This window comes from Cavia porcellus, unplaced genomic scaffold (assembly GCF_034190915.1).
Source record: "Cavia porcellus strain 051 isolate PalLab524CR breed Dunkin Hartley unplaced genomic scaffold, mCavPor4.1 scaffold_4, whole genome shotgun sequence".
NCBI lineage: Eukaryota > Metazoa > Chordata > Mammalia > Rodentia > Caviidae > Cavia > Cavia porcellus.
The window spans coordinates 69741548-69768596 of NW_026947487.1; the positions used below are offsets into that span (position 1 = coordinate 69741548).

At 36.4% G+C, this 27049-nt stretch overlaps 1 protein-coding gene across 1 annotated transcript in view; it reads left to right on the forward strand.

Moving 5' to 3' along the window:
• LOC100717692 (broad substrate specificity ATP-binding cassette transporter ABCG2-like) overlaps positions 1-27049 on the forward strand; it is a 76313-nt gene that overhangs the window by 19790 nt on the left and 29474 nt on the right. Inside the window, exons 3-7 of the mRNA XM_023565165.2 lie at positions 13520-13579; positions 14157-14271; positions 15547-15699; positions 20393-20550; positions 22942-23093. Of these exons, the coding sequence (XP_023420933.1) occupies positions 13520-13579; positions 14157-14271; positions 15547-15699; positions 20393-20550; positions 22942-23093 (638 nt within the window). The remainder of the gene's footprint in view (positions 1-13519; positions 13580-14156; positions 14272-15546; positions 15700-20392; positions 20551-22941; positions 23094-27049) is intronic.

Here is a 27049-nt window from a genome sequence, read left to right on the forward strand (position 1 = left end):
TATGGTGCCAAAGTGTTAAAATTATCAGCCTCCAAGTATCTTTGCTGGCACAAACCTGCCTAGCACATCATGGGCAGTCATGAAGTACTGCACTAATGCTTATCAGAAACATTGCAGAGTCAGACATAAATTTAAGACTTATTTATTCACACAATGAATAGTAAAGCATGTTCTTTAAAAGAATTAAGATGTCCAGATATCCTTACTCTAAACAAAAGGGGATTTTGTGAGACTGAAATAAATTGCTTTTTCGATTTTTACATGTAACTTTAGTTCCAATGCTTTTTGTTCTTGGAAGTTCAACAAGGATCAGGATAACATGAAAAATGCATTCTTAAGATGCGTATACTTGCTGACCCAGTACCCTTTTCCCACATACTACCCTATGTAGAAACTCCAGCCTTCCAACCTGACTGTCATTCAGCTTTTAGACAGTTACCCACTGTCAACCTTGACAGTGTACTATAGGAGGAGTATGGTGAAAGGATAAAATAAGAAACAGAGACAAATTTAGTAATGCATGATGGGAGGCTAGGAGTCAATTCCTCAGGATAAGCAGAGACCAAGATACTCCAAACCAGTCATTATTTATCGGGTGTATACAATGTAGAAGGGCTAGCGAAAGATTCAAGGCCAAAAGAAGATTCAGAGATTGATGACTCAGTAGGTAATGGGTAATCCTGGGATGATTTAAGAGGACAGAGATGATGTTATGCTAAGAAGGATCTTATTGGTTTTAGTTTAGTTTTAGTGGGTGAGAGAGGATGGTGCATCCCAAAAGAGTTAATGGGAGGTCTCAAATAGTGATATCATAACATTAAGCCTCCATTATCCTATAGAGAAGTACACAAAATTTGCCATTATGAATTTGTTGTCCCCAATACTGTCTGAGTCAATCTGTCTTTTCTATATTCTGTGACTCAAAATTTTATACTGTCTTCATTAATAGACTTCCATATGCCAAATGCAGAGCATTGTTCTTTTGGTAAGTACATTTTTCATTAGTACATGTTTGTGAAATGTAACGAATATTTTCTGCATGGGTAGTGGGTACCTCTATATATAACTCATTTAATTCAGGATCATCTTTACTCCCTCCCCTCTTGCTTTATCTCTATGTTCCACTTTCATCTGCAAAAAGACTACATTCATGTTTGATAGTTTCAAAGTTTTACTATTTAAATTATTTATACTCTTTATATTCTCTAGTAAGAGAAACCCATGTATTCTAACCATTTATGCCTGGTTAATTTGACTTAGTGTTATGGTCTCAAGGTTCATCCATTTTCCGGCAATGACTCAAATTTATCCTTTTTTTATGGCTGCCGAATATTCCTCTATTGTATATATATTTGTTTTCTTATTCTGTACAACTGTTGATGGATATGTATGTTGTTTCCATGATCTTCCTGTTATCAGTTCTGCTGCTATGAAGATGGGTATGCTTAGATCACTGTAATGTGAATATCTGGGTCAAATTGGATTACTAATTTTAGTGTTTTCAGGAAATTCCATACTTATTCCAGTAATTGTAATCATTTTTCTCCCACCAACAGTTTAGATGCTTTGTTTTTTTCCCCATAGCCTCACTAGGATTTTTTCTTAGGTTTTGATGATAGTGACTCTTCGTGGAGTCAGGTGGAATCTCAGTGTTATTTAAATATGTATTTCACTGCTGGCAAAGATATTGAACATTTTTTCATGTTCTGAGTGGCCATTTATACTTTTGCTTCTGTAAGGTGTCTATTCTTTTCAAATGTCCATTTTTATTGAATCTCATTTTGAACCATATAATGTCTTTGGTTTTTAAAAATTCTAGATATTAATTAGCTGCCCATAAAATAGCTTCAAAATTTTTACCCATTCTGTAGCTTGCATTTTTACTCTGTTGGTTATTTTCTTTGCTGCATAAATATTTTTATTAACTTTAAAGAGAATAAGGCCAAACAAAATAACACAGAATAAATCCAATCAGAATAACAAAAGCAAATCAAGATAATAGAAAATCAATAATGGCTACCATAATATCACTTGTTTTTTTCAAAATAGTTCATGCCATCAGACATAATAAAAGCAAGCAAAATAAAAACCAATCAAAGAAAAAAATGGAAGCATCACAGGATTTCAAAACCTGATAGTAGGAAATCAATAATAGCAAATAGCTGTCCATACCATCAGAAATAATAAAATCAAACAAAAAGACCAAACAAAACCAAACCTAACAAAACAATGAAAAGAATTTCCTATTATCAAGACAAGATAATAGAAAATTAACAATGGTTACCACCTTTCCTTCCCTTTTTAGATATTTCCTCTCCTATTACTTTCACAATACCTATTATACATTTTGGATTCCACTAACATCTGAAGTTTTTCATGCTAGAGAAATAACACCATGTTCACCCTTATGAGTCTGAACCATTTCATCCATGAATATGATCTCAGATTGTATCCATTCACCTACAAGAGCCTCAAGATTATCCTTCTTTATAGTTGAATTTCCTATTGAGTTAAATATATTTCTTGTACACAGCATATTGATGGATACTGCTTCTTGTTCCATTCTCCCTATGTTTCTTTTTATTGCTGAATCAAGGCCATCTACATTAATGTTTATAACTTGCGTGCATTGGCATGTCTTTGCTATGCTATCCTTCTGATGTTGGCCCCTTCATTGCCTGCCTTGTTTGATGATCACTCTGCTGCTGTTCTTGGAACTGTGGCCATCTTTATCTCTTTCTAAAATGTCCTTCAGCACTCTTTGTAGGTTTGGTTTGGTGGACATGAATTCCTGTAGTTGTTCTTTATCATGGGAATATTTTATTTTTTCATCAGTTTTGAAATATTGGTGAATCCTGGTTCATCAGTCTGGATTAGAAGTTGTTTTTGCTCAGGATTTGAAACACTTCACTCCAAGCTCTTCTTGATTTGAATGTTTGTGTTGAGAAGTCTGCCATGATTCTGATGTGTTTTCCTTTATAGGTGATCTTTTTCTTTTCTCTAACAGACTTTAATATTGTGTTACTGTGCTGAATTTCTGGAATATTGAGTATTATATGTCTGGGTATGACTAGTTGGAGTTCTGTATAACTCACTTCCCTATATGCCAGGTCCTTTTGCCATGTTTGGGAAGTTTTCTGCTATTACTTCTGTAAATAGTCTTTTCATGTCATTTGTGTTGTCTTCCACTTTTTGCTGACACCTAGAACTCTTAAATTATGTTTCTTTTCATCATCTCACAGCCATTAAATTGTTATTTCCTAGTTTCTTATCATTTTTAAGAGATCTTTTCTTTTCATGGTCACTAGCTGTGAGCCTATCTTCAAGGTCTGAAAGTCTGTCTTTAGTCTCTTTCAAGCAGTTTTGCCAACTTTCAATTGACTTTTCAATTTCCTTAATATCTCTTTGAATCCATTCCACACATTTTAATTCTTTCCTGTTGTTCCTTCAAGGTTTCCATCATTTGCCTATGCTCCTCTTTTTTTTTAAAAAAATCTATGTCTTCTTTAGATATGCTAAGCAATCCTTTCATTATGCTTGTGATTTCTTCTTTTATCTGAGATATTATTTCTTATCTGATTACTTTTACAGTCTAATTAAGTTGTTTCTTTAGTTGCTATCCGTTGAGAGATCTCAGGTATATGACTTTCATGTCTGTATCTCTTAGACTTGTTCTGTGTGGGCTAGAGGTCTGAGATTGCCTTTTATTCCTTTGTCTTGATATTCTCCTGGGTTCCTCCTGACAAGTTGGTTGTGGGGTTCCAGATTCATTTCATGTTGGCTGCCTCTTTGTGTTGTAGGAGAATGGGAAAGGCACCTGGGTTTCTCTGAACCCAAGTTCCCAGGGAGGCAGTAGGGTTTGGGGTGGGCTTCTCAAGATCTGTGCAGCTGTATCAAGGCTTCCCTAGTGGCCATAAGTGCATGGTTTCAGGGCTGTCTCCTCTCAGCCTATGTGGCAACACTGGGACTCCCCTCATGGCATCAGGTGCACAGGAATAAGTTGCTCTCATTATCATTGCCTGTGCTGGCTGCTCGCAGTATGCAAGTGTTTCCAATGGCTTACTTTAGATGCTCAGGGTTCATCTGTCCATTTTTTCCTACCCTCGCTGGCTTCCCATGGGAAGCAAGCACACTGATGGTGAGTGTGACTCTAGGAGCTTTTAAAATGGAAACTATGGCTGCAGTGCACTCCCTGCATGACTGGTGCTGGCCCTGGGGAACACGTGCTCCCTTCGGATGATGGCCCACGCAGCTGTGTGCTTCCCCTGCAATTCTAGCCACCAATGAGTGATGCTGTGCCACCCTGGGACGTTGGCCCATGCAGCCACATGCCTCCTGTGTGATTCTGACACCCAGTGAGCAATGCCTTGCCACCCTGGAACCTTGGCCTGAGCTGCCGCACACTCCCTGTGCAACTGGTGCCGGCCTTGGAGAACATGTGCTGCCCTTGAACCTTGGCTAGCTCAGCTGTGCACTTTCTGTGTAACTCCAGCTGCCAGTGAGGAATGCCAGGCCACCCTGGAACCTTCACCCATGCCCAGTGGATGCCTGGATCTAGGACATCTACTGGCCCCTCAGGGATACTCCCTACCCCCTGGACCTAATACTGCTGTTGATCTTCAGTCCAATCTTTCTCCCAGAACCTTGGACTACAGAGGATTAACTGGGTTAGCCTGAAGGGAGATTCAGTAACTGGCTCACCCAAACAGAAGATCTCATCAGGCTCCAGTCAGTGTGGTGAGTATGTCCCTAAAGTTGAGGGGTACAGTGGGTAAATAGGGCCAGTAGTAAAGCTTCCTCCAACTAACTATAAGACCCTGAAGAGTTTGACAAGAGTGTGGGTGACCCCTTCCTGCACACAGAAAACATCAGCCAGGCTGAGGAGTGTGCCAATAAGGACTGCCTCCACTTGGAAAAATCAAAAGGGCTTATGAGACACACAGGCACACAATAGGGACACAATAGGGCCTCAGCCAACACAAACACTATAGGAGGCTGGGGATTTAGCTCAGCGGCATAAGCGCCCGCCTTGGAAGCAGGCAGTCATGAGTTCGATCCCTGGTACCAATAAAAAGGAAAAAGACAACAAAACAAAACAAAACAAAACAAAACAAAACAAAACAAAAAAACCCCCACAAACACTATAGACAGGGAGATTTGGTGACCTGGAATAACCTGAAGGTAAACTAATAGCAGGAATGAAAAGTTGACCTACATCAATACTATTAGGCTTGTCAGCCCAGAAAGAATACAGGACTCACCCAACAGGCCCTGTGGGAAGTCAGGTGACTGGCCCACCTATTCACCGAGGGACCCAGCAATTAGACAAGCATCAACCTTTAATTAGGACTCCAAGATACACACTACCAATAGTTGAAACTAGTGGGATTGAAGGACCAAATATTAACTCAAAAGGGAAAATGTTAAGATGAAAAAGCAAAATGCAGTCTCAAACATCTAGTTCACCAGGAGCAAGTACAGGAGACTTTGAAATAGAAGACTTCAAAAGTAACACACTGGAAATCTCTGAAAAGATAGCAAGTGAAATAAAAACCAACCCCATGAGGCTATAGAGGAAATCAAATTAGAAGTGGTATCCCATGTAAAGGTAGAAATAACAACCTTAGTATAGGAGTTGCTAGGCACAGCTAAAGAAGAAATAGAGAAAAAAGTACAGGAGCATGGGAAACTGATTGAAACCTTGAATGAACATGGAACAAACTCAAAGAGACATCCAAGAAATAAAAAATTCTATTCAAAGCTGGCAAAACCATTTAAATGAAGCCGAGGATAGAATTTCAGACCTTGAGGACAGGAATGCAGATAGCGACCATGAAAAGGTAGAATTTATAAAAACAATAAAGCAGCATGAAATGACAATCCAGCATCTTCAAGATGATGCCAAGAGGAACAAGGTAAGACTAATATGCATCATTGAGGATGCAGGAGACAAGGCGAAGGACCTAACTAAGCTGTTCACAGAGGTCATAGCAGAAAATTTCCCAAACATGGGGAAAAATCTGATACATAGGCAAGTGAGGCATATAGAATGCTAAACAGTCACAGCCAACATAAATCTATACCCAGACATACAATAATTAAGATCTCAGACATACTGCATAAAAACAGAGTACTAAAAGCTGTTAGAAAAAAGACACAACTCACCTATCAAGGAAAGCCCATTAAAATCACAAACCCTCAAGTCAAGAAGAGCTTGGAATGAGGCATTTCAAACCCTAAGGAAAACAACTTTCAACCCAGACTGACACACCTTGCAAAACTTTCATTCAAATTTAATGGAGAAACAAGATACTTTCATGACAAAGAACACCTGAAGAAATTCACATCCACCAAATCAACCATAGAAAGAGTATTGAAAGACATACTAGCCAGAGATAAAAATGACCACACTCCCCAGTGAACAATGACAGAAAGAAACCACCAGATAGGACAAGCAATTAAACAAAGGGGAAAAGCAGAAAGCAAACTACTGAAACATAACATGGCAAAGGCAAGCCAGTACATATCAGTAATATCTATAAATGTAAATGGCCTCAATTCACCTATGAAAAGATAGGCTGATAGAATGGATCAAAAGACATGATCCCACAATATGCTGTGTACAAGAAACACATCTGACCCAAAAGGCAACTCATAGATTAAAAGACAAAGGAGGGAAAACAGTATTCCATACAATAGGAACCCAGAAAAAAGCAGGGGTAACTATTCTATTTGCAGAAAATGTGAACTTCAAACCTAAAATGATTAAAAGAGATAAAGAAGGTCACTACATACTCATTAGTAGAAAAATTAAAGAGGAAGAACTAATAATTATAAATATATATGCACCAAATACAGGAGCACTCAACTATATAAGACAGATACTAATGGACATGAAAAACCAAATCCACAGGAACACAATTATAACAGGGGACCTTAATAGCCCATTGTCACAAAGAGATAGATCAACAGCACAACAGTCAGCAAAGAAATACTAGAACTGAATCATACCTGTGAGCAATTGAACTTAGATGTTTACAGAGTGTTCCACCAAATCACATCAGAATACACATTCTTCTCAGCTGCTCATTGGACATTCTCCAAAATAGACCGTATATTATCCCATAAAACATTCTTACATAACTGCAAATATATTGAAATTATCCCATGTGTAGTATCTGACTATAGTGCCCTGAAATTGGAAATTAATGGCAAAAGAAATGGCAAAATATGCATGAATACATGGGAATTAAATAACAACCTTTTGAACAACCAGTGGGCTACAGATGAAATTAAGGAAGAAATAAAGCAATACATACAATTCAATGTAAATATAGAAACAACATACTGTAATCTGTGGGATGCAATGAAAGTGATCTTAAGAGGGAGATATATAGCAATAAATTGTCAAATCAAGAAAACAGAACAAGCACAAATAATCTAATGCTTCATCTCAAGCTTCTAGAAAAAGACGACCAAATTAAACCCAAAGCACATAGAAGAGAGGAAATTGTAAAGATTAGAGCAGAAATCAATACAATTGAAACTAAAAAAATGCAAAGAATTAATGAATCAAAAGCTGGTTTTTTTTGAGAGAATAAACAAATTTGAGAAACCTCTAGCTAACCTTATCAAGCAAAAAAAAAATAAACCTCAAATTCATGCAGTAAGAAGGGAAAAGGGGGAAATTATGACAGATCTCATGGAAATTCAAAAGCCCATGAATACCTACTTTGCAAATCTCTACTCACATAGAGTGGAAAACACAGAGGAAATGGACAGATTCCTAGTAACATATAAAAAACCAAAGCTCAACCAAGAAGATATAGCAATTTTGAATAACCCAGTATCAGCTATTGAAATTGAAAACGTAATTAAAAACTTACCAACAGAGAAAAGCCCAGGTCGTGATGGATTCACGGTTGAATTCTACAAGAAATATAGAGAGGATTTGATGCCAATGCTCATTAAACTCTTCAATGAAATTGAAAAGGAAGCAATCCTCCCTAAATCATTCCTGGAGGCAAGTATTATTCTCATACCAAAACCAGAGAAAGACCTAACCAAAAAGAACGATAGGCCAGTCTCACTAATGAACACTGATGCAAAGATTCTCAAAAAATACTGGCAAATAGAATGCAGCAAATCATCAAGAAAATTATACATCATGACCAAGTGGGATTCATTCCAGGAATACAGGGATGGTTTAACATATGCAAAATCAATAAATGTAATACACCACGTCAACAGAGCCAAAAACAAAAACCACATGGTCATCTCAATGGATGCAGAAAAAGCTTTTGATAAGGCCCAACACCTGTTCATGATAAAAACCCTTCAGAAACTCAGAATACATAGTGTCTACCTCAATCTGATAAATCTCATCTATGACAAACAGCCACAGCCAATATTATACTAAATGGACAAAAACTTTTTATAATATATGCACAATGTGATATTTATAAATATGATTCTTATTTATTTCACTAATGAGAATAATTTCAAATTGTCCCCATTTACCTATGAAGGCCTCAAGATGATCCTTTTTATAGCTGAATAATATTCCATTGTATAAAATAACACAAATTTTTCATCCACTTTGCAGTTGATGGGCATCTTGGTTGTTTCCAAGATTTAGCTATTACCAGTCATGCTGCTATGAACATGGGTACACATATATCACTGTGATATGACCTTTTCAGGTTTTTTTGGAAAATAGCTAGGAGGAGAATAGCTGGATTGAATGGAACTCCCAATCCTAGTCTTCTCCATACTGATTTCCATAATGGTTGCACAGTATGCACTCCCAACAACAGTGGAGCAGTGCTCCTTTTTCCCTGCAGCCTCGCTAACATTTGTTATCAGTTGGTTTCTTGGTAGCAGCCATTCTTTCCGGAGTTAGACGAAATTTCAATGCTGTTTTAATTTGCTTTTCTCGAATGACCAGTGATGGTGAATATTTCTTCATGAATTTATTTGACATTTGTATATCTTCATCTAAGAAATGTGTGTTCATCTCAGATGCCCATTTTTGGAGAGAGTCTTTGAATTTGAGGCCTTGATATTTTTCAATTCTTTATATGCTCTGTATATAAGTCCTTTGTCTGAGGGGTTGCTGGCTAAAATTCTTTCCCATTCTGTGGGTTTTCTTTTTACTCTGTTGGTGATTTCAAGTGCAGAAACTTTTCAATAATATGAGATCCCAGTTGTTGATTCTTTGAAGTGTTTCCCATGTGGTTTGCATTGTGTTCATGAATTCTCTGCCTACCCCTACATGTCTAAGACTTCTGCCTACCGTGTATTCCAGGAGATTTAGTATTTCTGTTTTAATATTCAGGTCATTGATCCATTTAGACTTTAGTTTTGTGCATGGTGGTAGGCATGGATCTAGTTTCAGTCTTCGGCATGTGGAGAGCCAATTTTCCCATCAGCATTTATTAAAGACGTTATCCTTCCAGTGAACATGTTTAGCACCTTTGTCAAATATCAGGCGGCTGAGTGTCTATGTAGTTGTGTCTGCATCTTCTAATCTGTTTGTTGATCCTGAAGTCTATTTATTTGCCAATACCATTCAGTTCTATTATTTCTTTGCTGACTTTTTGTCTAATTGATCTATCTCTTTGTGACAATAGGCTGTTAAGGTCCCCTGTTATAATTGTGTTCTTGTGTATTTGGTTTTTTATATCTGTTAGTCTCTGTCTTATATAACTTCGCTTAGTTTGATTTTTTCTGGTACTGGGGATCAAACTCCTGATCTCACACTTGCTAGGCAGGCTCTTATGCCACCTAGCTAAATCCTCAGCCCCCTTTAGTTTGATTTTTGAGATTCATGTACATTTTAAACTTACTCAGTTGAATAGGAACAAACAGTCTGTTTTGTTAGCAGAAAATATCTACTGGTTATATAATGTCAATAGATTAACTCATACATCACTCATGTAGATTAAGACTTCTTTTAACAATTTCTCCCTTTTCACAATGACCTATAATGAACATAGTAGCCTGCACCATGCCTAGGAAGTATACCTGAATGTGTGAGATTTGGGGAAGGGTTGAGAAGGACAGAGAAAAAGAAAGAGGATAAATTAGAAAGAAGAAAAGGAGAAAAAAGAAATCATAATACACAAAGAGGTAGAATGACTACTGTTTGTATAATTTTTGTATCTTTAGTAGAAGCCTGGTATAGTGGAGTTTTTAGTGTATTTGTAGATGCAGAAAGCACAGAGGGAGGGACATGTAACTAGAGACTGAGTTAAACTTTGAGAAGTTCAGAACCTGGTAACTGGCTGTTACATAATAGGCTGTTTAGGTCCTTTGTATACAGGTTTCTTGTGGGTTACATTGGTATGACAAAAAATATATTTAGGTTAAAGAATTAGTTAATTTTCTTCTCCTTTCACATATACTGAGACCTCCCATGTATATGGTTATTATATACAATAAATAATATATATATATACATATACATATATATATTAGATGAATGAGGTAAAAGAAAGGGAGAAATAAAGGAAAAAAGAAACAGTGAAAAAACAATGAGAGAAAAAATGATTGCAAATATACACAGTTGCAAATCACAAAATTAAAGCATCCTCACAGTTTTACCTATATTGAAGTCTGAATTCAATGAATAAACTCTTCTCCCCACATTTGCAAGGTGAGGAGCTTTGACCCATAAGTAGGGTCTGGATCTGGCTGATTCCCACACTTCTTTCCTCTTTAAAATGGTTGTAGGCGCTTCTTACAATCATCCATCTACAGCCAGCTTCTGCTGGTTTCTGGGACGGTTTCCCCTCTTATGATCTGTTCAATTGCCTGCCTCAGAGTGTAGATGCTTTTTTTTTTTTTTTCCTGATTATTTTAGAAGCAGTAAAACCATGTAGCTATTAGTAAAGAAGATACATGAGAAGCTATAAACAATGCATCTTGCTTTTGTATTGGTAGAGAGGATAAGCTTTCTCAAAAAAAGAAAAATTCTTTTTCTGTTACAAATCTTTCCAGGTTACTGCACTTTCATTGTCTTTGTCCAAAATTTCAGTGAGAGATATCTCAGTTATTTAGCTATGAAAAACGTACATTTCACTCACACTTCTACTTTCTATTTTATAATTGTGTGAGTTCAGAGACAATGGTCAAGGTAGGCAAATCCATCCTTAGATTAAGTACCTATTCCAGTGTTATAGTTTGAGTCTGGATGTCTTCCAAAGCCTCATGCGGTCACTGGGACAGGCTTCTAGAATTTGTGGTTAATCCATGGTCCTGAAATTAAGGGTGTGAGTGCTACACCCACCCTAGGCCTATATGCAATATAGGGGACTCGTCTCTTTTCGCTCTTGTTGCTTTTGATGTCCCTACTGCCATGTCACCTTGCCTTGGAGCCAATGGACTGAAACTCCACATACTATGAGCTTAATAAACCTTTACTTTGGATCTGGTATTTTGACCCAGCAGTGAGAGAAAAGTAACCAAGATATCCAGTAAGGATGAAACTCTGTCCTTTATATGATGAAAGTGTCCAATATAATAAAAGTGCCACCAGGTCACAGACTGATATCCCTGGACAATGGGGCCATACTGGGAACTCACAATTGATATCTGTTGCTGGAAGATGAGACAGTCAGCAGTAGCTGTACGAGGTCACCCTTAAGTGGTTGCTATGTTATTGAGCTGGTTTACAACCTACCCACATTTTCATCTATAGACTTACAAAATGACTCACCCACCATGATGGCATTTCACACAGCACTGCTTCTAACTGAGGGACATACTTCGTAGTCAAAGAGGTGCAGTAATAGGCTCATGCTTCTGTAGTTTACTGCTCTGATTATGTTCCTTACTTTAGAGTAACAAATGGATTGGTATACAGTTGCAATGGTGTTTTCAGGGTGACAGTGAGGTAACAAGACATTGCAGTACTAGGGAAAGGAACTCCAAAGGATCGTATGGTACTCTTTCTCCTATAGCCAGGATTCATAATTTAAGGAATCAAGAGGTGGAAGTGGAATGGCATCATTTACCAGTACTCCTAGTGATAAACTAGCAAAAATTTTGATCCCTGTTTTTCTAGCCTTATGTTCATGGGGCATAGAACTTTTAATTCCAAAAGCAGCAATGATTCTACAAGGGAGCACAACAGTGATTCCATTGAACTGGAATCAGAGACTTTACTGTGCTTATTTTGAGCTCATCAGGCCTGGATCAACAAAATTTTAAAAGGGGATTGTATTGTTGGGAGGGGTGATTTATTGAGTCTATGAAGAAGAAATTGAACTAATCCTGTACAATGTACATAAGGGAAGAGTATACTTGGAGTATTTGTGATCCCTTAGTGTGTCTGGCATTATCAGGTCCAGTCCTTCAGGTCAATGGGTATTTTAGCTACTTCTTCATCATTGAACCACAAAACCTAATACTCACAAATTATCAACAACTTCAAAGAAGGAATGGTATAGTAGAAGGGAATGGTAGAGACAAAAATGCTCAAATCATGGCTACCAGAAGCAGAAAGAGGGAGAAGAGGGGAGGTGGAAGGGTGATGTATCCTTCATGGTGACTCTTCCAGTGACACATTACCAACCAGGCTCCATTATCGGATAGAGGGCAGGCATAGCACTCCTATGTTTCACCACCATCTGAAAGCCCCACCATTGAACACATGAGACTTCTGGGGGTCACTGCAGATATGAGCCATAGTAATAGGAAACTATTACACTCAATGTAGTGTGGATAGACAAAATACCCCAAATTTTCATGAAGAAAGGTCTTATTCTTCCCCTTTTAGATCAAGAACTAAGACACATTGAGTTGTTTTCTGAACACTAAATAATACAGTATGAGTAGTAGAAGTTATAAATACCAATGACAACCAGCCAGTTATAGATATAATGATTATAATCATGAGTATTTCCTTCCTATTTTGTTAATATATCTATTTATATTAACACATCTATTATGTGGTCGTCTCTGTTTTCTTTGCTTGCAGCATTATGTTCATTGGTTCTTTAGTGCTGTTAAGTCTGCATGATAATACTTAAGTTAATGAATGTCAGGAAAGGAATAATAATCACCCAGAGAAAAACTATGTCTTCTGTTCTTGAAGAGAGTTAGTGTGTTTTCATTTGTATACATGAGAGTTGTACCATATTAGGTGAAGCTGTCTGCACTCATGTTTGTGTGGGGAAGACAGCCATGGTCCTGTTTGTTGCCCAATGGAGAGTTTGTGAACGAAAGCAAAATTTTGCCAAATGTGAATCAAATTGTCCATGAACAGAAGCATTGGTGGACCTAGGTATTACTATATGTGAAAGGAAATTAGAGACATGAGCCATTTTTTAGGTTGTGACTCAAAAATACTTTGGTTTGTATTCTAATTTTCTATTAATCACTTTATTTGTAGGTTGGTGCTTGCTTTCTGTGTATAATTTCATTAGCCTGCATTAAGTATATTCAATTAATACTCTAAAATAGTAGAATCTTGTTTCACATAAAACAGTAAGTCAGTATGTTTTCATGCTTACAGTGGGATCATGAGACCTGGCCTCAATGCCATTCTGGGACCAGCAGGTTCAGGCAAATCTTCGTGAGTATAACAGAAAATATGGGTCAGCCTTGTTTATACAGTTTAAGTTCTCTTAAAAATCACTGTTTCACTTTTACTTTGACAAAGATTGGTTCAGTATTTGCTATGCTTGTCTAGCCCTAGGTATTATATATAATGTTCCATTAGACAAGCTTGTGAAGGACTGCAAAGTCCTATTGGTCATGTTTACTACTAGGATACTATAAAGTGATGGGTTTTCAGCAGCCAATATTATGAACCGATGGAGTGTGAAATAAGTGGATAGTATTTGAAATGGGAAGATACAACAGAAGTCTTATGTAAGGTCAAGAGGCTTACATAAAAGAATACAGTGGCTGGATTGGAACTTCCAAGTTCCCACACGAGGAGGGTAATTGGTGGGAGATCTGTGCCAGATAAACCAATGATAATGTATTTGTATTTTTTTTGGGGGGGGTCTCATGTAGCACAAAATAAATGTACATATTTAGTCAATGTGGAATTTCTTGACTAGTTTTTCTGACTTAAACAGAAATGTGAGAGATGAGGCCTGTGTTTTAGGAATAGAAACCTCACAACATGTATTATCATTTTACAGGTTGTTGAGTGTCTTAGCTGCAAGAAAAAATCCAGAAAAATTCTCTGGAGATGTTTTGATAAATGGAGAACCTTATCCTGCTGATTTCAAATGTCATTCAGGTTATGTGACACAAGTAAGTACTGCTGGGTTTGCACGTTAGATTTTCTCACTTTTATGTGGGCAAGTGCCTTGGCATATATCTTCCAGCTGATTATAAAGCATGAATATAGAACTAAGTTTCTTTGCACCAGCTTTTAATAATTGTCCATTAGAGTTAGTGTGGTAGTAATTGAACATGCAGAGTAGATAAGGACTATGATTTTTGTAGGACAGTGGCATCAGTTGTAGATTGTACATCTTTTCCAACAGGGTCTATTCTTTTTTTTTTTTTTTTTTTTTTCTTTTTTTGTCTTTTTCGTTTTTATTGGTACCAGGGATTGAACTCATGACTGCCTGCTTGTAAGGCAGGCGCTTATGTTGCTGAGCTAAATCCCCAGCTATTCTTATGCTTTTTTCTCTTTTCCACATCTCTGTAGCTGTCCATTGTAGAAAGAAGACTGAAAGTGTTTGTTATTAGTCATCATAAGATAAAATAAGAGATATTAAAAATAGGTCAAAAGGAGGCACAGAATTTAAAAATTATGCTTAAAAAATAAAGCTATACTGTAAGAAAAACTGAAGTAAGAGAAGCTATTGTTTCCCTGTTTCTGGAGGCCACTCTAGCTTATGAAACCCTTTTCATCCTCACTGAAATAGTGTTAAATTCCTGAATGGCCTTTTACAACGATTTATAAATTGCGGGGCACTACAACTGTCCTTTTCAACTGTAAGTTGTCTTTTCCTCCAGCCAAAAAAAAAAAAACAAAAAACAAAAAAACAAAACAACAACAACAACAACAACAACAACAACAAACTTGTCAATAGTCTGTCTCCACTTCAATCTCTTGTATTGTAATGTGATGTAAAATATACATCAAAGATCACCTGCCTTAAAGATAGCCCTTTAAATGTACCTTCCTCCAGTTTGTAGTGTATCTCATTTCTTTCAGCATGTGCTTAGAAGTCTTGCCTGCAATCTGTCATAAACCTTATTTGCGCCTCTTTCTGACAGGTACTAAACATTCTTTTCCTGAAAAGTAGCCAATAAAATTACAAATATATTTTAAGGGGGTAAGATAATCATAATTGGTTATGGTCTCCTTCGATGTGCAAACGTGGAGTGAAAAATTATCCCAGTGGGTTCTGCAGCTGTTCCACATGTAGTTACTGTAATTTGTAGAACTGAAGTCATTAGTAACCAGAATTTTACTTTGGTAAATTATATTCCTGGATTAAGTTACATGTTCTAGAGTGATGGATGAGTTTAGAAAAGTTCAGTTTTTCTCACTAAAATGCCATTTGTCTTAAGGATGATGTCATGATGGGCACATTGACTGTGAGAGAAAACCTACACTTTTCAGCAGCTCTTCGGCTTCCAACAACCATGATGGATCATGAAAAAAATAAAAAGATTAATGAAGTAATTGAAGAATTAGGTCTAGATAAAGTGGCAGATTCCAAGGTAAAGTGATTCAAACTGGTAAAATCATAGCCACATTATAAGACCTCGGGTGAACGAACAATAGACCTTAATCAGATGCTTTCTTATTGTTATAACCTAAGCCCCCCTATCTTGCCAAAGTCTGTTCTGTATAAGCGCCACCTGCTGCTTTCCCTCCTCTTCCCCCTTCACATCTAACTAGGTTAAGTTTTAACTTCCCAAAAGGCCATCAAACAAAGGCCTGAGGTAATAGCTCCTTACAACCCCCTTCCCTACCCGGTGGCCCAGTCACAAATTGTGTTAATTGCATTAGATTGTATTAGATTGTACTATTCTTCACAAAAATAGCTTCGTTATATTTGTATCATAGCAATACCTGTAACTTGGCCTTACTGTATGTGTTTTCCTTTTCCCTTTGGGTGATCTAATTGATATGTTAATCAATGCTCTCCTCTGTAAAGAATTGTAAAATCTTACCTAATTGATATGTTAACCATTGTTGCCCTCTACAAATAACAGTTGTGGTGGTAAAGTAAGGTAACTAAGGTTATTAATTGCTGTTAGACTTCTCTATTTTTTGCTAAGCAAAACAAGATTTCTTCTTATCTAAACTTGCTTGTATGCAGGGAGACTTGCTTGTTAGCACAACCCTTACCTGATCATGCTCTTCCCAAGACGTGTTTCTGTTTGCGCCACACCCCCATCCCCTTCCTTACTTTGTGTGACCAGCAGCTGTTTGTGGATTTACAAGATAAAAGCCCTGACTTTTAGCTGTCAGGGGCACAGTCTCCAAATTGGCTCCTGGAGGCTGTGTCACCAGGCCTGGCTTAAAATAAAGCCTTTGCTCTCCAAATTTTAATGTCTTGCTTCCTTGGATTTTATACTGGGGTCCAAGTTACCACACTTATGACTGTGGTAAAAGTGACTCTTTCTGCAACAAAGAGAAAAGTATGTAGGTATATTACATGGAGGTTTAAATTAAGCTGGAAAAATTAATTTAAGGATGCTTGACTCTCTGTCAGGTTTTAGAGATATAATTGTAGGCAAAAATTAAAAGCAAAAAAAAAAAAAAAAAGACAAGGTCAAAGAAACACCTGAATTTGAAATTTCTGCAGAATAATGAAAGCAAATCAGTGGAATGAATGACCTATCTAGTTGGTAATTTCCTTTTACAGAAAATCTGAGCAGGTTTGGTGTTTTGGATGGAAATGAGCTACTTAGATGATAACGGCTTTAACCTAGTGTGAGATTACCTGCTTAGAGTCATTGAAAACAAGGGTTCTGCTAACTACTGCCTCCTGTAGCACTTGCTGAAAGACTTTGGTGAACTGTTCTTTTTTTGGGAGAAAAATCTTTTTTTTTTATTTAAAGAGAAAAACAAAACTAAATGAAGCAAGACAGTAAAAGGCTAGAAGCAACACAGAATTTCAAGAGAAAAAACATACAGTAAGAGTTCACCAGTTAATAGATCACACATTGTCAACTTACAAACAGCTGTCCAGATTACAAAATTAAAGCATACAAAGTGGAGATTAATACAGTGAGATTGCAGTCAGTTCTGTTCAGTGATCCAAGAAAAACTCAGCAATATGGTTCTCTTTCCTACACATTTAAATAAACTTGCAGTTATATCCTTGAGATCACTTTCCTTCCTCTCTTTTTTACACTAACAATCGCGCATTTTAGTTTCCATTACTTTCACAGTTTTTTTTTTAACTTTTTCTTTGAAGAGGAAAAGAAAAAAGATTGAAAAAAAAGGCCAAAAAACAAAAAACAAAGCAAGATGGACCAAAGAAAAACCCAATGTGACAAAGCAAGACAGAGTCATTTAGATCAGGAGGATGGACATAGCATAAAATGAAAAAAAAAAAAAAAAAGGGGGGGGGATTACTAGGTGATCAACAATGGTTACCATTATGCCTCTTGTTATCTTAAAAAGAATAGCCTATATCAGCTAGTATAAAAGAATTGAACAAAACTGTACATAAGACAAATAAAACCACATTGGAGAGCTTACAGGTTCCAAAGAAGATAATAGTCAAATAATAACAGGCATCATAGAATATCTGGTTGCCTTCCAAATGGTTGCCTATACCCTCAAACTTGATACTATTAAGCGAAACAGAATATAATAAAATCAGTCAGAACAAGATATGGAGAACACTACAGGGGTTCAAATCAGGTTAATAGGGGAACAAAAAACATTACGGGAAAATAATCTTGAAATGCCACCAGTTTCCATTTATTTTCTTTTATTAATGATTCATTTTACCTTTCTCTCAGTCTGTTTTACTTGATTTTGTCATTCTCACAAGTTATTTCTTTTTACTCTGTTTTTAAAGTATTTATTGTTCTATATTACTCTTTGAGATTTCCAGGGAAACATGGAAAGAAATTATTGACTTCTTAGAATTCATATGATGTAATTGATTGAAATAGTACAGGTTTTATTTTTTATGATATAGTAAACAAAATAACTTAAAGGTAGATAAGATATATTGTTATTTCATTTTCCATATAATAGGAAATCAACTCAATTTCTTAGTTTTTAACATTATATTACATAATTCTTCAGCTCTTTCTTACAGATGTAATTTTAAAGAAATATGCCATGAATACATATTATGGATCTATAAAAATACCAGTGTGCAATATCAACTAGCAAAAGGATAATATTCACTAAGTCCATATTCACTCACAAGCCCCAAATTGTCTCCAAATGTCTTTTGTAGTTTCACTGTTAATAGGGACCTATTGAAAGTCAGGAATAGCATGTGATTATGACATAGGGGAATGAAACTCCTGACCCTCTGTTTGTCCAGTATGAGTTCATGTTCTCTAAAATTGAATGAATTTTAGAAACAACAGAGATTAAAAAGTAAAATATATTTATTGAGAGAAAGAAAACTTCTGTCTAAGAGATGGAAGGGGTCCCGAGCAGTTTGCCAGGAACTCTGTCTTTTCTAAGAAATTTATAGAGCAAAATCATGAGGTTAGATGGTCCAAATTGGGGAAAAATGGGAACTCATAAGGTGGGTATAAGGCAGAACAGAATTGTGGTCAACCAATAAGATATAATTGCTCAGATAAAATTGATTAAATTAGGAACAAATAGGGAAGCCAGTCACATAGTATGCAGGAATGCTTAACAGCAGTGACTTCTTATAGGGGGTTGGAACACTGACTCCTGACTTCCTCAGGGTGATAGAGATTTGTTTGGACTGTCCTTCCTTAGGATGTGGCTGTATTTGCTTTGCCTTTTGTCTGGAGATCTAGCCCACAGCAGGACGTGCCTGTCTCCTCAGAGGTGTCTGCTCTCCTCAGAACTTCTGCACTGGCTCCTTTGAGGGCTCAGCCCTGTCTGACTGTCTATAATATCTCTAAATAACTCAGCTGCCTGTAATAAGTATAGTATCTTTGGACACTCTTAATTACAGTTTCTTACTTCTTGCCTTTCCAAAAACTTCTTTCCCTTCTCATTACCCAAAATGACACACATAGGTTGAAAAGATTGAGATAGGTATTTTGTGAAATACTCCATCTCCTATATTTGTCTGAAAACAATCCATAAAAATCCTCTGATGAATTACAATATAGGCAGTGTCTATTGGGAAAGAGTTATGGAAATTGAAAAGGTGCTAATATAATCTGGTTGAAGGGAACTTTCTTGGCTTGAAGTCCACTCTCATATAATTTCATTTGAAGACTTCTTATGAAAACAGTAGAGAGGTATGTTGATAGAAGTCTAATAAATTTCTATAGATACTTGTTTTGCTTTTTTGTTTTTATCTCATACATAAATAAATAAAATAATACATTTGTGATATTGGGGACTGAACCCCTTGCTTTCATTCAGAGCTGCATCCCCAGCACCTTTTAAATTTTCTTTCAATTTTGACACAGGGTCGCATGAAGTTGCTAGGTTGGGCTTGAACCTGTCATTCCACTTCAGCCTTCCAGAGTGATGTAATTATAGAAGCTTGCCACAATGTCTTGCTTTTGTCACCTGTTTTAGCCTCTGATTTCAGAGTTGTGTCATACCATTTAGTGTTTTAACTTGCCACCTTAAAATATATGTATTTGACTTAAAAAGGTATGAATAAAAGTATAAAAAGTATCATATCTGATCTCAACCATTTAGTAGTTCTGACCTGAACCAACTTACTTATTTCATAAAACAGAATCCTTTTTAATTTTTGAGGACAGAGTAATAAATGATAGAATTTTCGGTGCAGCTAAAAAGATAAGAAATATGAAATAAAAGTGGCCTTTATTTTAAGATGTGGAAAGAGACTCCATGACCTCCAGGGTCTGGCATTCTCTCTGCCCTACGTGTGGTGCGGGGGCATAAATATAGCTTAGGTTTGGGGCGATGCCTAAGGTGCATTACTGATGCACAGGTGGCCCATTGGAATTCATTTCACACCACAGGTAAATTGCCTAGGGGTGGGAAAGGTGACCTCAAGATATATCCCCTTGGTTCTGCGTTTCAGGCTCCCACCGCTGCAGCTTCCCATCCAGGGAAAAATCCTTTCATTAATATAGAGTGGCTTGTACAGGGCTTACATAAAAATATTCACTGAATGTTAGTGGTCATTCCTATTGAGAATATTTTGTTTTAGGTTGTTTTTATCCTTTTTTTGGTATCAGGGATCAAACTCATGAACTCACACTTGAGCTGCTGACCTAAATCTTCAGGGTCCTTTTATTTTAGGTTGGAAACGAACGAATCCATGGTGTGTCTAGAGCAGAAAGAAAAAAGACCAGCATTGCCATGGAATTGGTTACTGATCCTTCCATCCTGTTCCTGGATGAGCCCACAAATGCTTTAGACTCGAGCACAGCACATGCTGTCCTTTTACTCCTGAAAAGGTAACTGCTATGGGAACTGTTCTTTCAACTATTTAATATCTGGTTACTTCTGTGCAGTGGATGTTCTTGGCTCAGATTTTCTTCCTTTTTTGTTAGAAGCAAACAGTCAGTCAACATATCAGTGCTATCAAGAAAGATGAAAGAGAAATGTAGGGGGCTGGCTATGGCTGTTGTGAGGGCTGATTTGAAAAGCAGGAGAGTCAGAGAAGACCTCAAGACTGTGGCAAGTGAGCTGCATGGGAGTGAATAAGATCAGGCTGCATCTGGCAGGAGACAGCTCTAGTTAAGGGAACAGCCAATATCCATGTGGCAAAACCAGAGCTTGCTGCATGTGGGACATTAAATAGGCCCGGGAGACAGAAACTAGTGAATAAGAGGAGTAGACATTGGCTAAGAACTGTCATAATAAAATTTCACAGAGTTGGTGGTTTAACAATAGAAATTAATTTTCTTGCAGCTCTGGAGGTTGGAAATCTGAGATCAAGGTGTACATTGTGCTTCTGACTCCTCTGTCATTGCCTGGAGATGCCCATCTTCTCCCTCTGTGTGTCTGTCTGTGGCATCTCCTCTTAAATGGACCCTGTTCACACACTCAGTGACCTGGTTCAGCCCTGGTTGCTTGAAGGCTATTGAGTTATTATTACTTCTATACCCATGAAAGACAAACCCAAGGAATATATACTTATGAGTGTGTTCATATATGTATATATGAATTGTGGAAATATATTGATGATAAACACATTTTCTATGTGTTTTCTCTGGCATATACATATATTATATATTTTTGCCATTTGTGGTTGTGTGGTGTTCCTTATCCAGCCCAGTGCCTCACAATGCTCTATCAATAAACAGCATCCCATTCTCTCAGTATTTCCAATAGAGAGAAGTACATAAGCATATATCTATAGTAATTGAGGTTTTTATTAGCATGCACTTTAAAAATACATATGAGCTCATAGTAGTAAAAAGATGTACCATTATTATTAATATAATATAATGTATAACATAAGGTATATATTTATAATATATATTATAAATAGCACAGTTATATACTATTGGATAATAATTATGTCACAATATATAATAATCATATAATATATAATTTATTATATATTATATTTTATACATATTATGTATGTTGCATATTATAATAATATAGTATATATTACTTATATACTATATAATTATATATTTGATAGAGTATATATCTAATTTATATGAAATACTTAATTATTATGATATAATAATGTATTAAGAATATATTATTTCTAATTGAAATATAACAGCTTAGTGTTAAATTTAGTCTTTTCCCTTTCCAGGTTGCATCTAACTTTAGACAGGGAACACATAGCTCCCTTTATCATTACATATTTAGTAGCCCATAGAGGCAAGAAATTTAATTATTTATAAAGAAATCTAGCTGCTTCTATTGACAATATTATTGATCTTCTGGCCTAATCACCTTTGAGATAACATGCTTAGACACATTGTTGGGATCTCCTAAGTGCTTACCAAATGCTTAAATTGAAGCAATTCCTTTTATAAAATATTTTAATTAAAATTTTGCAAAGGAAATTTAGCCATTATTTCTTCTATCCTATAATTTACTGATAAGTAGTTTAGCAATGTTTCTAGTATGAAATTAAATCAGAGACCTAGTCCCAGTCTTATCCTATATAACAATGACATTTTAATGGGTCTTGACTTACTAACCTTATCCTTAAATGGAATATAATAATAGTATTCAAACTACCATCAGCAGTATTATGAAAACTGAAGTGATATCTCTGAAGAATGTGGCAAACACATTGAAAGTAAACACTTAGTAATGTTGTTTTCTCAAGATAGAATAATTAATAATAATCACAAAGCAGAAGATTTAAATTTGAGCAGGTGATTATTGCTTTAATATTTAGTTCATATAACCCAAGGGTAAGATTAGTTGGGGTGGTAGTTAACAATCTGGGCTCCTAATGCACACTGCAGAGATTCTAATTCAGTGTGTGAAAACTATTCAAGCATCTGCTCCCAGTGCTTGAGAGGCTGAGGTAGGAGGATTGTGGCAAGTTTGAGACCAGCCTGGGCTACAGCTTGATCTGCATAGAGAGGCCCTGTCTCAAAAAGATCTAAATAAATAAATAAATAATCTACATTTTAATAAGGCTTCTAGTGGATTCTTCTAGTAATGGACCATCCTTTAAGAAACCTTTGCTTTTTTTAACAAAAGCATTAAAGTTAGCATCAATTACTTATGTGAGATTCAATGAGATATTTAAGAGAAAATTAAGTTGAACTGGGATTTAAATGTTCTAAAATCAGGAATAAAGTACTTTATCAAAAAGTGCAAAGTCAGATGTGTAATGACTGGTTCTTTCCTCTCCTTTAATTTAGGATGTCTAAGCAGGGACGAATGATCATCTTCTCCATTCGTGACCCTCGGTATTCCATCTTCAAGATGTTTGATAGTCTCACCTTATTGGCTGCAGGAAAGCTAATGTTCCACGGTCCTGCACAGATGGCTGTAGAGCACTTCACATCAGCAGGTAAGGTTGAGTTCTGTATGCAGTAGGTGCTGCAAAGAATCCTGGAGGAGTGCAGAGGAGGTCACAGGAATGCTGTTTGTCCTGTGTAGATGAACCTTCGGCTCTACCACTCTAAAATATCTTTGGCCAATTTAGTACCAGAGATTTGCTACATGTGCAGTACTTCTTTTTTGTTTAGGTCCCTCTCCATTTCCTGTCCCATTTGAATATGCATGCATGTGTGTGTGTGTGTATGCTGGAGTTTGTCTTCTGGGTTTATGTCTGTGTTACTTCCCAGTTGCCGTGTCATTTTCTTGAGAGTTTAGTAATTAGTGTGTTGGACTCACAGTCAGTTATTGTGTCAGTTGAACATAACTGGTTTTGGGGAGGGGAAACATACTGAGGACTGAAGGAAGAGCTTGCATTGAAATGCATTCCTAACCATTTTAAAACTTTGTATTTTGAGATAGTGTGTCTCATTAACTCACTAAGTTGCACAACTTGGGCTCGGACTTGTCATCCTTTTACATCCCTAATCTCTGTAAAATGTGCCAACATTTCTGCACTGTTTCTTTCAATCTTAGATGGAATTATGTGATTTTTTAAAAAAAAGAATACATGCCACGTGTTTCATTTTTAAGATATTTTCATATTTTAGTTACATCCCCTCACCTAAATACAATTTAAAATATTTTATAACTATCTGACTTAATATGTCTATCTTAAGCTATCTGATCTGTTGCATCTAAAATCAATAAAAATACTGTATATGAATCTGTAGAGTCTATGGGTAGTGGAATTTAACAGTTAGGTTTCAGGTGAAGTTGAGATGATTGCACCAAAAGGAGTTGAGATCTAAGCTCCCGTGTTCTGTGTTGGTCACATTCTATGGGGAATGCTGCTGTGGAATTTCTTGTCTGTTTGGAGTTATGATGGCATGACAAATAAAAATCAGACCTCTGCGTTTAGTTGGTGGGGAAGCCATCATTACTGGCATGTGTACAGCTGCTCCAGGGTTTTGTAGGGGAATTCAGAGAGCAAGTACACTGGTGTTTATATTTTTTCTTGATATATTTGATACAGAAAGTCAGTGAAACATCACTGCATTCAGGAAAGGATAAGTTAATCAGAGGAGAAGAGAAAAATTGAGGGAGAAAGAAAAGATTTAGATTTTAGTTCACATGCTTTGCCTCACCTCACCTACCTTCTGATATGAATCCTTTGTTATTAATGAAATTTATTGATACGTTTTAGATATACATAATGACTACATTTATCATATGGAATTTGTACCAGTACATGATATAACTTAATACTTCTTTTTTCCTCCATTCCCCTTTTCTATCCATATTTACAAAATCCTTCTTCCATTTTCCTTCTTTTCTCTGTTCTTTTTTTATTTCCCCTTTTTCTTTTCCCCTTCCCTTCTCCCTAGTTCTCCTTTACATTTTAGCATTGTCTTCTTTAGTAATATCTAGTATATATTTTGATGTTTATTGATGTCTTCAGTTTCTCATACCATAGAAACAATGCAATATTTATACATGTGTGCATGATTTATCTAAATTATAAGTATGGTCTCAAGGTGCATCCATTTACCTAGAAATGCCTCACACATCTTTCTTCACATGGCTGAGTAGTACTCCATTTTATTAAAAAAACCAGGGACCAGGGGCTTAGCTCACTGGTGTTAAGTGCCTGCCTGGAAAGTATGAAGTTGTGAGTTTGATCCCTGGCATTTTTATCAATCTGTTGGTTGATGGGCATTAGGTTTATTCCAAGATTTATATATTACAATCTTTGGTAGTATCCATTATAGCACTGTGGTGCTGTAAAACACAGATGTGCATATATTGCTGTAGTAAGATGACTTTAATTCTTTTGAAATGATACCAAGAAGGAGGATAGCTGGCTCAAATAGAACCTTTATTCCTAGTTTTTTGAAGAATATTCACACTGATTTCCACAGTAGTAGCATCAAGTCTACACTCCCACCAACAGTAGAAAGGATTCCCTCTTCTCTACAGTCAATTCAGCCTTTGTTATTGATTCATTTCTTGATAATTGCCATTCTTTATGGAGATAAAATCTCAGCTTTTTAAAATTTGCATTTCTCAAATGACCAGTGATTTTGAACATTTTGTATATATTTATTTACCTTTTCTACTTCTTTATCTGAAAAGCATCTGTTAATTTCAGATGCCCAGTTTTAGTTTGGGGTTTCAAATTTGGGGTCATGATTTTTTTTGAGTTCTTTATATATTGTAGCTACTAGTCCTTTGCCTGAAGAACAGCTGACAAAAAACTTTTCCTACTTTGCAAGTTGTCTCTTCACTCTGTTGGTGATTTCTTTTGCTGTGCAAAAGCTTTTTAAGAAGATTAGACTTTAGTTGTTGATTTCTTGCACAATCAGGGTTTTATTCATGAATTCTATGTGAGCATCCGTGTCTTCAAGAGTTCTACCTGTTCTCTTTCAGCAGATTGTTTCTGTTTTAATATTTTGATCTTTGATCCATTTTGATTTTGTTTAGGGCACAGTGATAGATAAAAGTCTAGTTTTGGCCTTCTGCATATGGGAAGCCAAACTTTGCATTACCATTTTTTAAAGAGGCTATCTTTCTTCCAGTGAATGGGTTTTACCCCTTTGTCAAAGATAACATGGTTGAGTATGTTTAGAGTTCTTTCTGCATCTTCTAATCTGTTCCATTAATCCTTGGGTCTTTTTTTTTCCTTTGTGTTTCACCAGTACTATGCTGTTTTTATCACCATACCACTGTAGTACAATTTCAAGTCAGGGATTGTGATGTTCTCTGTCTTGATTTTTTTTAACCTAGAATTGCTTTTTCTATTCTAGAGCTCCTCTGGTTCCAAATGAATTTTAGGAATGTTTTCTCTAGTTCTGTGAGGTATGGTAATGATATTTTGATCATAATTGCATTAAAACTATACAATAATTTTGGGATTATGGCCATTTTCACTATGTTGGTTCCTCCTACCCATGAGCAAAGAATGCCTTTTTATTTCCTGATATTCTCTTTGATCTCTTTTTTCAGAGTACTGTAGTTTTCAGTGGAGAATTCTTTTACTTCCTTTGTTAGATCAATTCCTGTTTTTCCCTAATTTCTCTCTTAGTGAGTTTGTTATTTGAGTATGGGAATTCTACTCATATTTCAGTTTTGACTTTGTATCCAGCTATGCAACTGAATTTGATTATGACAGCTAGCAGTCTTTTCGAGCAGTTTTTGGCGTTTTCTATGTAGAGTACCATGTCATCTGCAAATAATGATAATTTAAATTCTTCCTTTCCTAACTCTTTTCCTTTTATTTCTTTCTCTTGTCTAAATCCTCTGGCTTGTGTTCACAGAGTTAAAGAGTTGTGATAGGGGACATCCTTTGATGGTTCCTTATTAAAGAACTCTGCAGTAGGCACCAGTCTCCTGCCACATGTTATGTCATATGGCAAGAAGAAAGAGCAAGAGTCAAAAATACTAGTGGGGGACCTTTGATGGCTAGGTATTTGTGGGAGAACCAAAGCCCACGAGGAAGCCAGAACCTTGATATTTATTGATCACTGGAGAAAACGGCAGCTGGCTGTTCTAGACAAGTGGTTAGGCAGGAAGGCTTATAGCACAGGAAACAAAACCATTCTTGTGAAAGAGACTGAACAACCAGATTTGGGTTATAGTTAACAAGTAACTTTCTTTGTAACTAATTCTGAGAAGGAATTTTCTTCTGGAGTCATGTAAGCCTCAGTGGAGATGTTATCTCATATCTTAACGCCCTGGTAGCTGTTTGCTCTCATGGAGATACATACTCACTAATTAAACTGAAATCCAATTTAGGGAAGTCACCTCCATACAACCTGCATTTCTCACAAGTAAGCACCATCACTTTGAGTCCAGGGAGTGCAACATGGCAGTCCTTCCCAGTTCTTGATTATAGAGTGAAAACTTTCAGGTTTTGACCATTTAGTATGA